The 12,437-nt window shown below is 44.1% G+C and overlaps 1 protein-coding gene across 6 annotated transcripts in view; it reads left to right on the top strand.

Annotated features, from left to right (window-relative positions):
• HECTD4 (HECT domain E3 ubiquitin protein ligase 4) overlaps nt 1-12,437 on the top strand; it is a 190,841-nt gene that overhangs the window by 118,933 nt on the left and 59,471 nt on the right. For 5 of the 6 annotated variants that reach the window (XM_086681734.1, XM_086681732.1, XM_086681733.1 and 2 more), the window contains exons 28-37: nt 377-465; nt 837-1,012; nt 3,109-3,244; nt 3,356-3,497; nt 3,598-3,764; nt 6,706-6,852; nt 7,447-7,631; nt 9,968-10,121; nt 11,056-11,336; nt 11,556-11,745. In XM_086681734.1, the coding sequence (XP_086537860.1) occupies nt 377-465; nt 837-1,012; nt 3,109-3,244; nt 3,356-3,497; nt 3,598-3,764; nt 6,706-6,852; nt 7,447-7,631; nt 9,968-10,121; nt 11,056-11,336; nt 11,556-11,745 (1,667 nt within the window). Of the gene's footprint in view, nt 1-376; nt 466-836; nt 1,013-3,108; nt 3,245-3,355; nt 3,498-3,597; nt 3,765-6,705; nt 6,853-7,446; nt 7,632-9,967; nt 10,122-11,055; nt 11,337-11,555; nt 11,746-11,870; nt 11,946-12,437 lie in introns of all 6 variants that reach the window. The other variant, XM_086681735.1, reaches the window with a different exon arrangement.

Here is a 12,437-nt window from a genome sequence, read left to right as displayed (position 1 = left end):
TATCCATTCTTGACAGAGATTAAATAAGATTGATTAGATCAACATATCAATGATACAAATAATAAATTATTAGGCTGTTCTTAACTGATTAATAGTTTTATCAGGAAGTTACCAGCATTGTCAAATTTTGCTTCTAAGCCTTCAAAAACAAAAGGCAGTTATAGGTACTGGAGAAGTCCCCAGAAAGTAGTCAATGCCATCTGTAATCATTAAAATATCAAATAATTACTTACAAATGTGCTCTGGCGTACAAATATGGACCAGAGGTGGTGGGTTCCCCCCCCCCCCGAAATTCTCTGTTCCTTTTAACATGAACGGTAAAACTCAGTTTTTGCAGATCCTGCCTACCATCTTTTCTTGATTTTTCCTTCTTTAGAACAAAATGAAAGAACTAGAACTTCTGTGTTCAATGAAGGAAGTCTCCTTTGATGGAAATGATCTTGAAAACATGGTCCTATCACTGAGGTTAGTGATGTTAATAACTACACAAAGCTAATTTACTACTGTGATGCTTACACTGTGATGACGTATACTCTTAGGAGATACTTTTTAAAAATCTGACGCATTCACTGAATATTTGAGTTGGAACTCAGTTTGTAAACATGGAAATTTTTAGCTTAGCCTTCAGAAGTCAGCATAGGTGCATCTGAAACTGGGCAAAGGGAGCTGACACTGGTCCGTTCACAAGGCTGCTCCTTTCTGATAGGGAAGGGGAGCGATGTTTCTCAGCTTTCTTTGGCTTGGTCTCCCCCTATCTTCTCGTATCCTTATAATTACGAAACTTGGGTTTCGGTGAAGCTGAGAACGACTAAATGCACATTAGCCTTTCCTTCCAGGGAGAAGTTCCTACAAGAAGTGAATTCTCTTACTCAGAAACCGTCGCACCCACTGGCTAAAACGAAGACGTTAGTCAAGAGTTTGATGAACCGAGCCGAGCTGCTGTTACATGTCACCATTGCGGCCCAGTCCGGCCTCACAAGAAGCATCTCGGGGACCCCTGCAGAAACTCCGGGTACAAAGCCAGCCCTGCACGGGCTCTCTGCACTAGCCCGTTTGTAGAAAATACACACCAGCTCCTTAAAGAGAAATCACTCTTGTGTTCTCATAGGAAGGAGAAAAAGAAATTTCAGCATTTTTTTATTCTACCTTTTACTTTCTCATCGAATTCATGTGGTGGCTTGTGAGTCCGTCTGAGCGTCAGGTGTGCCTCCTCACCTGCCTTACTCGGTGTTTCTTGGGAGCATCTTGGGAGCCCAGTAACGTGGATTTTTAGTTTTGGGCTTGTCGCTTTCATAGTAATGTGCATAATTAGTGAACATTATGAATCTTGTAATGCATCACATTTTCCTCTTAAAGCCGAGTTTATATTGCACATTTAGTCATTATGTGGAACCTTCTAACATCAGTTTCACTATTTTTTTTTCCTGGTCACGTTTTAATTGTTAGCCTGAAAGGACGTTCCTCAGGAAAATCAATGAGTCTTCTTTCTTAAGCCTGATCCCCAACACTGGGCATAGCCTATAATGACCAGTGTTACTACTTCCTTTTTTTTTTTTTTTTTTTTTTTAAATGTTTATTTTTGAGAGAGACAGAGACAGAATGTGAGTGGGTTAGGGACAGAGAGAGAGGGAGGCACAGAATCCGAAGTAGGCGCCAGGCTCCGAGCTGTCAGCACAGAGCCCGATGTGGGGCCCGAACCCATGAGCTGTGAGATCATGACCTGAGCCACAGTCGGACGCTCAACCGACTGAGCCACCCAGGCACCCCGACAAGTGTTATTTCTTACCTTGAGAGAGAGGATGAATAAATAGGAGACTCTGTTATCTAACCCGATGGACCCTGCCAAGCAAGCAAACTGTTTTCATCCCAGCTGATGGGCCCAGGGCTCCCCTCGCATGGGAGAGAAGTCCAGGGTGACTCAGGTTTCTGACCCCCTAGTGAAAGGGTACTGTTGGCTGAGAACATCCGGGGACATGTACCAGGGTGTGCAGTGTGATCACATACTGAGACGGTGTGCTGACCACGTCCTTAGTCACACTGAGCTTTGGTTAATTCAAGGTCCTATAGAAAGACTTAACCACCCAGTAAGGCTGATGATGCTTTTCAAGAGGTTCTTTCCATCAGAGATCATGAACCAATAGTTTGCTGAGCAATAACATCTTCAAAAACTATTTTTTAAGACTGAAGCTGTCTAACCATTCTTTTTTAAATAATTTTTTAATGTTTTATTTATTTGGGGGGGGGTGGAGAGGGAGAGAGAATGAGTGGGGGAAGGGCAGAGAGAGAGGGAGACAGAATCTGCATCAGGCTCCAGGCTCTGGACTGTCAGCACAGAGCCTGAGATGGGGCTCAAACTCATAAACCATGAGATCATGACCTGAGCCGAAGTCAGACACTTACCCGACTGAGCCATCCAGGTGCTTGTAACCATTCTTAAGACCAATTCAAAATAACCTTGACTTTTTTTTTTTTCTTAGATGATCTTAATATGTAGTTTTGTCATCTTCCATTAAATATTCTTTTATAATACAACTAGTTTCCTGGATAGCGTTAAGGAGTGTATTTTAGAGGAAGGGCCAGTTGGATTCTAGCTCAAGTGTGATGTTTACTCGCGCCAACTATGATCAAAGCCAAGGTACTACCAGATGTCAGTAAATCAACTGAATAAATCTGGGATTAAAGGGGGAACAAAGGCTGTCTCTGAAAAAAAAAAAAAACAGTATTTGGATTTATTTCAGTTAAGAAATTTTTTATTCTAGAAATTACTGTCTCTGTCCTCTCTGCCTTTTTAGAACGCTTATATGAAGGTGAACATTGAGAGTTTATGAAATTAAATGAATCTTTCAGCCTTTTTTTGAAACCCAATTTAATAAGAAAGATTCTAGTTTTTCACACTAAAATGCCTTTTTAACCCTAATATCTTGATTTTAAAGAATGGGCCTAAAAGTCACCAGTGTGCAATGCTGGCTGGATTAGAACCTCCTAGAGAATCCTGAAGTCTCCTAGAAAGCAAAGAGTATCTTTCTTAGACTGATAGCGTAGCTGTTGTTGCTGTCCTTACAAATCGGATAGCAGATACGCCAACCTTTTTATTGCTTTCTGTTTCAGCTTGTAAATCAGCTTCAGAAACAAAGGTGATATCTCATGCTGTGCGACAGCCTGTTTTTCTTCGCAGCATGTCGGCTCCTTCTGACCTGGAAATGATTGGTAATGAAGATTTGGAATTTACTCGAGCAAATCAGAGGTAAATGACTAATGGCCAAGGTTGGATTCCCACGTGAGCTGAAGACAGTCATCAAAACCCGCTCCCTGAATTTCTGGTTTTGTGATCTAGCGCTATTTTGCTTTCCCATAGGCGGCGCCATGTGACCAGCCACCGCAGCAGCTCCTTCACACTCCTGCAGTCACTGGCCATCGAGGACAGCAGGGACAAGCCCACCTACAGTGTCCTGCTGGGGCAGCTGTTTGCTTTCATCGGCACCAACCCTGACCAAGCTGTATGTCCATTTTGCTGAATACAGAGGAATACCACCTAATGGCATGGGGGCCTGTGGCAGTCAGCAAGAGTCAGGTGGACTTCCTTCTCATGCGTTTCAGGTGTCCAGCAGCAGCTTTCTTTTGGCTGCACAGACGAGGTGGCGGAGGGGAAATACTCGCAAGCAGGCCCTAGTGCACATGCGGGAATTGCTGACGGCTGCTGTGCGCGTCGGGGGTGTGACGCACCTCGTGGGTCCAGTGACGATGGTCCTTCAGGGAGGACCCAGGTCAGTTGTTTCTATTAGTTCATACCATCCTGTCTGGAGTGTGCAAGAGGCATTCCAAAGATTATTCATGAGGCCATATTTTAGACGGGTATTTGCGAACGTTTTCCCCTAAAACAATATCTTTATTTTTATTTTTGTAAAAGCATTTCACAATTTTTTTTAACAATTGCAGCATGTGTAACAAAGTAAAAGTCCCTTTATTCCTCCTCTTCTGAATTCCACCCTGTTAACTAAGAGCTTGTTGTATCAACTACACACACATAAATGGCTGTTTCTCCTTGTGCACAGAAGTATGTATGTGTGTGATTTTTTTCCCCTTAATTCAGATTATATTATACTACAATAGAACACTGCCATGAGAATTGTTTTGCTCATATATGTTGGATATATCTCTTCTCATGTCATTACTTCAAGATCTGCTTTATAGTTAAAAAACATTTTTTTAATGTTTATTTTTTAAGGGGGGGAGGGGCAGAGAATGGGAGGCACAGAATCCGCATCAGGCTCCAGGCTCCGAGCCGTCAGCACAGAGCCTGACACGGGGCTCGAGCTCACGAACTGTGAGATCATGACCTGAGACAAAGTCCGATGCTTAACCAACTGAGCCACCCAGGCGCCCAACTTTATAGTTTCTTTTTAAAGTTTGTTTTTAGAGAGAGAAAGCACCTGCATGAGTGGGGAGGGGCAGAGAGAGAGAGAGAATCCCAAGAAGACTGCACTGTCAGCGCAGAGCCCAACATGGGGCTCGATCCCACAGACCGTGAGATGCATGACCTGAGCCAAAATCCAGAGTCAGATGCTTAACTGGCTGAGCCACCCAGGCGCCCCTGCTTTATCATTTTTAAGAACTTCATGGACCTCTGTTATATGGATGGCTCTGTCTTATTTAACTCATCCCCTTCTGGTGGACACATGGTTCATTTTCTCTTACTCTCCTTCATTTTTTCTGTTTTATTTTTGCATTAATAGCAGTGATGTAGTAACATTCTTACACCTATATTTTTGTGTACTTTTGTGCTTATTTTACTGGATCAATTTCTTTTAAAATTTGTTTTTTAATGTTTATTTTTGAGAGAGCACGTGCCAATGGGGGAAGGGTAGAGAGCGGGAGACACAGTATCCGAAGCAGACTCCAGGCTCTGAGTTGTCAGCACAGAGCCCGATGCAGGGCTCGATGTCACAAACCTCGAGATCGTGACCTGAGCCACCCAGGCGCCCCTTGGCGAAATTAATTTCTAAAAACCTAGTCGTAGATAAGAACTTTGAAGAACATTTTGTATTTGTGAGGAGTTTTTCTATACTGTTCCCTACTGGGCTTCAAAGATCTTCAGATAGAAATAGAAAAGGCATTTGTCTACAGGTCCTAGAGTAGATGCTTGGGGCTGCTTGTGTCTCCTGACAGCTCTTTGAAGAGTTCTGGCCAATAAGCAGGGGTCAGTGGCTGGAGCAAAATGTGTTAACTAGCAAGAGCTCGCATGAATATCTTGAGAAATTTCTGTGTCCATCAGGAGAGGCCAAGTTATTCTTTGGAAGCAAAACCCTCCCAAATCTCCGTGTTTACAAAACAAAACTTCAGTGCTTGCTCATGTCCAGCGCAGGTGCGCCCCAGCCCGTGATACTCCCAGGAGCCCAGTAGAGGAGGCGACCGCTGTCTCAAAAGCTGTCCGTCCCCTTGTCAGAGCTCTGGCTTATTGGCCAGGCTGGTCACATGCTCATCCAACCAAAGGGAAGCCACAAGGCACAGTGAGTAGCACTGGCTACCACAGCTTACTTCCAGAATAATTTTTCTTATCCATTTTTTTTTTTTAACATTTATTTATTTTTGAGACAGAGACAGAGCATGAATGGGGGAGGGTCAGAGAGGGAGACACAGAATCTGAAACAGGCTCCAGGCTCTGAGCTGTCAGCACAGAGCCCGACCTGGGGCTCGAACCCACGGACCGCGAGATCATGACCTGAGCCCAAGTCGGACGCTTCACCGACTGAGCCACCCTGGCGCCCCATCCAGAATAATTGCTCCACAACCCTGGCAGCATTATTCCTTTTTCCGTCAATGGTTAATGTCATAGATCAAACATTTGAAAAAATGCAGAAAATCCCGAAGTGTAAAGTAGAAAATCACCTGTAAATCCAGCATCTCAAGATAAAACCTGTTAACACTCTAGTGTTTTTGTTCTGTCTTTATTCTAACCATAGATCCCTCCTGTATGTCTCTAGTGGCTGTGTAGCCACTGCATCGTATTCCCGAACCTTTATTTATGGCTCAATCCCTACTTTTCAACCTTAGGTTTTATTTATTTTTGTTATTATAAACAGTATTCTATGGCCTATCTTTGTAGATGAATCCGGATAGTTCCAGTTTTCAACTAATATTAATTGCTGTAGAATCACCCCCAGGTTGTGTTTTTACACTGGGAAAGTCTTAGTTCATATCAATTGGATTCTCATACTCTGCTAATAATCACAGTGTGAACTTGACAAGGACACTTAGCTAATCTATTTGGGCCTTGATTTTCTCATGAGTACAATTACGTTTACAGAATTCAGTGCTGCATAGGATATTGCAGGCCTGTTTCAAATGGTTTCATTATTAAATACGTTTGGGAAATGTTGGGTGCCATTCTCTTGCTCTTAGAGTTATTGTGGACCTTAACCTTGTAAGGCTCCGAGTAGTCCTACAGTAGAGAACCCTGCTTGACTTGACTTAGCCTAGGATTCCCCAGACTTCTCTAGAGCATGGGCATTGTGTTTGAGGCAACTTAAGAAATGCTGCCTAACAGTCTTCTGTGGTCCTGCAGTCTGGGAAACACTGGTGATCTCTAACATCCCTTCAGTTCGGGATTCATCTAGACACTCTTGGATTTCTCAGAACGTGCCTGCTCTTATGTTCACGGTCACTTGCCATGGCTCAGGAAGCCTGCACTTTGGTTCTGTTTCCTAGAATTGAAGAATTAACCTGTGGTGGGATGGTCGAGCAGGTCCAGGAAGCCTTTGGCGAGACCATGACCTCTGTGGTTTCTCTGTGTGCTCGTTACCCTATCGCATGTGCAAATAGCATCGGACTCTTGTGTACCATACCTTACACCAGGTAAGCAAGGCTTTTTACTGTGGGTGAATTGCATTGCAGTGTAGTTGCTTAAATAAAAATACTTCTAAATTAAAAAATTCCCTGGGGTTTTTTTTGCTTTGATTATCCAGTGACACTATCACTGTGATTAAATGAGTTTACCTCCTGACAGACACCTAGCGTTTCTATGTAAATTCCATATTATTGAATTCCTACATGATCAAAAGCGGCCAATAGGGATTATATCACATGGTCAAAAAGTAGAGGTTTGAAGGAAAGAAAAAGGCCTCTAGGAAATTATTTAATATGTTCAGCAAAAATTTTTTTGCAAATGCACATTTATTTTCTCAGTACCCTTATGAATCCCCTCGTGATAAAATATACAACTTTTTTTCTGTTATAGCAACCTTCTGTTTTTACTTGGCTGTTCTATATGAACAAGCCAGAACTTGAAATTTCTTATTTATGAAGGAAATCCTCACCGTAAAGAAGTACTTTTGTGTTTGGTTATATGTGGCGGTAAAGAATGATACTGGCATGTTTTCTGCCCCTTGATAACCAACCTGAGGGTTGGTCAGTTATGTTTATTTCATGTACCCTTCCTGCCTGGCCCAGGAGTGAAGAGAAGTGCCTGGTTCGCAGTGGCCTTGTGCAGCTCATGGACCGACTGTGTAGCTTGAGCAGTCAGACGGAGTCCGGCTCCAGTGAGAAACAAACCAAGAAACAGAAGGTAGCCACCATGGCCTGGGCAGCGTTCCAGGTGCTTGCCAACCGCTGCGTTGAGTGGGAAAAAGAAGAAGGTAAGAAGCAGGATCCTGTTTTAGAATTCATTGATTTCTTCTGTTGATGTGTTTATTTAATTATGGGTTTAATCAATTAATGATTTCAGGAGAGCCTCTTCGTCAGCATGGTTCTCTGGAAATTTATGGCTACACTGACGTTAAATAATAGCCTCGAGGGCATTGTGCTAAATGAAATAAGCCAGACACAGAAAGACAAGTACTGAATGATCTTGCTTATATGTGAAATCTAAAAAAGCCAAACTCCTGTGGGGCGCCTGGGTGGCTCAGTCGGTTGAGCATCTGACTTCAGCTCAGGTCATGATCTCACATTCTGTGAGTTCGAGCCCCATGTCGGGCTCTGTGCTGACAGCTCAGAGCCTGGAGACTGCTTCAGATTCTGTGTCTCCCTCTCTCTACACCTGCCTGACTTGCACTCTGTCTCTCTCTCTCTGTCTCTCCCTCTCTCTCTCTCTCTCAAAAATAATAAACATTAAAAAAAATTTTTTAAGTAAAAAAGAAAAAAGCCAAACTCCTAGAAACCAGGAGTAGAATGGTGGCTGCTAAGAATTTTAGGAGGAGGGGGAAATGGGAAGATGTAGGTCAGAGGGTCAAACTTCCAGTTACAAAGTGAATAAGTTCTACACACACACACAAACACACACACACAGGTAATTAGTGAGCTGGTGGATACATTAACTAGATTGCCGTAATCCTTTCAGAGTATATATACATATCTATATCTATAATCATGTAGACCTTCTAAAAAATGCACATTGAACCACCTAAATTGTATACGACTTGTATTTGTCAGTCATACCTCAGTAAAGCTGTGGCTGGGGAGGTGGGGGGATGGGGAATGATCATCACCTGAAAGAGTACAGTAAGCCAGGAAATTGAAAAGATACCTCATTTCCTTTTTGTCAATTCTGCTAACAGTCTCCAAATAAATACTCTTATGAAATGGTTTAGTTGCATTTTCAAGTGCCGTTTCCAAATTCTGTTTTTACCAATCCAGTTGAAAAAGTGAAGTTGAATATCCCATAATATCCCAGGCCTGCGTATACAGCTTGTTGACTTCTCTATTTATTAATTCACTGTGCACTTTATTGTCGAGAGCCAGGCGTAAGATGAACAAGACTTTGACTGCTCTTACTCTTAAGAAATAGGGTGCAGTGGGGGAAATGGACCAATGAACAAATGATTACAGTGTGATCAGTGCCATATTTTAGGTGCATGTGAAGTGCAGAGGGAGCACAGAAACTGTGTGTGTAGGCACAGGGATCCAAGACAGCATAGAAAGTTGAGGAAATGACAGCTAATTTGTGTGGCTTTTTACAAGAGCTGCTTGGTGCGGGGAAGGGCCTTTGGATCTACAGTGAAAATGGAAAGATCCCAAAAGGTGTTTAATTGTGTTTGAGGAGAGGTAGGGTGGGAGTTTTAATTTTTTTTTTTTTTCAACGTTTATTTATTTTTGGGACAGAGAGAGACAGAGCATGAACGGGGGAGGGGCAGAGAGAGAGGGAGACACAGAATCAGAAACAGGCTCCAGGCTCCGAGCCATCAGCCCAGAGCCCGACGCGGGGCTCGAACTCACGGACTGTGAGATCGTGACCTGGCTGAAGTCGGACGCTTAACCGACTGCGCCACCCAGGCGCCCCTAGGGAGTTTTAAAAATCAACAGGTTTTCGGGGCACCTGGGTGGTTCAGTCAGTTAAGTGTCTGACTCTTGATCTCAGCTCAGGTCTTGATCTCAGGGTCGGGAGTTCAAGCCCCATGGTGGACTCCACGCTGGGTGTGGAGCCTACTTAAAAAAAAAAAAAAAAAAAAAAAAAAAAACTTAGGGGCACCTGGGTGGCTCAGGCAGTTAAGCATCCAGCTTCAGCTCAGGTCATGATCTCAAGGTTTGTGAGTTCAAGTCCCACATCGGGTTCTGTGCTGACAGCTCAGAGCCTGGAGCCTGCTTCGGATTCTGTGTCTCCCTCTCTCTGTGTCCTTCCTCTGCTCACACTCTGTCTCTCAAAAATGAATGTTAAAAAATTTTTTTCAAAACAAAATAAAAATCAACAGGTTTTCATCACAGGAAGAAAATGGTGATTCTTCCCTATTAATCAAAATATGTTCCTTAGTTTTGTGTGAATTCTGTTCGGTTTATTTTGGTAGCTAATGGAATACTGAGTAGGTTAGAGAAGAGATTGGGCAAGAGGAGGGCTTTAATGCAGGGAGGCTGAGAGGGAGGATTCACCATGCCTGCAGGCTCGCCATGGCTTCCTTAGGTTCTCACCTTGCTTTTTCTTTTCTTTTATTTTTTTTCCTTTTTCTTTTCTTTCTTTCTTTTTTTTTTTTAAACTCTGTAGGTGGCTCCACAGAGGCCGTGCACTCAGGGCTGGCCCGTCAGGTGTCCAGCCTTCTCACCAACCATCTTGCCCGAGCAACTGAGTGCTGTGGCAACCAGGCCGCCGGGAACGATGCCCTCCAGGATGTCCTTAGTCTTCTCAATGATCTCTCAAGGTATGGAAGGCCCAGCCGGAGCTGTGGGAGAAAGTGGCTTTCTTCTTGAATGATTGGGGTTCCTTTGGGTGGTGATTGTCTTTGAAACATCTAAATTATGAGGCCATTCTGACCTGCTCCTGCTTCAAGAACAATAGAGAAGAAAAGCATTGGAAAAATAGTAGTTCCAAAGTGTGAGGGTTATTTAGGTGAATATCTACATTATAAAATGATATCATTTACTTTAATGTTTTGCTGGCAACAGCTGCTAGCCTTTCAAGTAGATAACAGTTGCATTAAGTAACCCCAAATCCTTACCCTCATTATATATAGCAAGGTAAAGAATAATCAGTCAGGACCTGTAATTGACTCATGTTCTCATACTGTGTCTTCAGAAAGAAGATAATCTGCGGGGGGGGGGGGGGGGCGGCAGGGGTGGTTGGTTGATAACATCCTGGGTGAGTGGTGAGGTCCACAGCAGCTTGTCTACATAAGGCTGCTGTTCTTTGGTTTCTGCTCGACTTGGTTTTCTTCTCAGATGTCACAGGTTCACCTGGGACAGATTGCAGACTGTTGAGGCTTATACAATACTGTGTGGTATCTTTGGTCTTGAAGCACTCCTTAAAAAGGAATAAAAGGTTAAATGGAAAGTCTCCTAGTTTGGATTTCAGAGTCGTAGTGCCCTGTGAATCATGCTGAACTGTAGCATCGCAATTAAGTAAACATTGGGCATCAGCAACTGCTCAGAAATGTTTCTTTTTGAGTGGTCGCTTGTGAGCCTTCATTAGATATTTACAGAAAAGCTCAGATTCAGATCTCCTTTATAAAAACACAATGCTGAATGTGAGTCTTCCTCGTGAATCTGTTTGTTCGTCCTCGTTTAGGGAACTCTCACGTCTGAACTTCTACAGACCAACATGCCCAGTGTCGTGCGCCTTTTCTTCCCTCTTTCCAGGAGTCACATAGGTAAAGCCATCCTGAGCCAGCCAGCTTGTGTGTCCAAACTCCTCTCCCTGCTGCTTGACCAGCGCCCATCTCCAAAGCTCGTCCTTATCATTCTTCAGCTGTGCCGGGCGGCGCTCCCGCTGATGAGCGTGGAAGACTGTGGCAACGTGGAGCTCCCACCGTGGAGCTACTCCGTTCCCTCCCTAAACAGTGAGCAGGAGGATCCCAGCGACCCAGCGTCCAAGATAGCCTCATTGCTCTTAGCAAAGCTGGCAGATTACGTGGTCCCAGGTGAGCAGCTCCTGGTCCCAGCAGGGCGCTGTGGCACCCACTTCCCGGGGCAGGCCAGACTGAGCTTTCCACGGTCTATCACCTGTAGCTGCCGCTGTGCCTCCTATGATGAGAGAGGAGGAGAAGGGAGAGGGAGGAAGAGAGACTCCAAAATCTGAGCTTGCCCTGTGCCGGGGAGCTGCACAAATAACATTGTGATTTTTCTGTTTGCTTTCAAAGGATGTCAGACAGTTCTCTCTCCAACTGCTTCTGAACCTGACACTACGTTGACGAAAACCAGTCCCAAGAGTTCCTTAAAAGGAGATAAAGATCCTGGAGAAGAGAGTGAAGCAGTGGATGGCAAGCTGTCTATCTTTATCCACAAGCGGGAAGACCAGTCGTCCCATGAGGTTCTCCAGCCATTACTGAGGTAACTGATGATTGTAATAGCTCTGTGTCCTCAGACTCTGTAAGCCCCTTATGTACATCAACTATCTCCACCCTCTTGACAAACCTAAGAAGCAACCACTATTCCTGTCATCCCTGTTGTTACAGTGGAGAAACTGAGGCAGAGCTGAATCACAGACGCAGGCCTCTGACCGCAGAGTACAAGCTGTTATCCATGACTCGGTACTGTTTCTTCAGACCCAACAGAGAGCAAAAGCCCTGTTGAGAATGTATTGTTTGTGCTCAGTGGAGAGTCTGCGGTGTGATTTGGGCTTCGAGAAGGAATAACACAGGCTGGTTTTAGTTATTGGCATCTTTCAGCCATTGGTCAGTTTAAGGATACCATTGACTGTGAGGTAGAGAAATAAGAGAAACTTTTTAAAACTTTAATTCACTGAAGGTGAATGGTATGATTGCTCAACGGGAAAGTACAAATATACTTACTGTCCAAAGATTACAGACCTCCGGGGCCCTGTTAGTGGGAGCCCAGGCAATGGGAAGGCCTACCACAGCACACGAGGGAGTTGAGGACGCCTGTGTATGTCTCAGGTGGAAGACTTTTTTCTCCAGATAAATGATTGGATGATGGTGTCCTCCTCATAATTGGTCCCTTGTCTGCCGTCATGGCAGCTGGAAGCACTCCTGGGCTACGGTATGAACCAATAGGGCCAGGCA

The sequence above is a fragment of the Puma concolor genome, chromosome D3 (genome assembly GCF_028749965.1).
Source record: "Puma concolor isolate L17-30 chromosome D3, mPumCon1.1.hap2, whole genome shotgun sequence".
In the NCBI taxonomy this organism is placed as follows: Eukaryota; Metazoa; Chordata; class Mammalia; order Carnivora; family Felidae; genus Puma; species Puma concolor.
The sequence above is the reverse complement of the archived record's forward strand: the minus strand, read 5'-3'. Positions and strand labels throughout refer to the sequence as shown.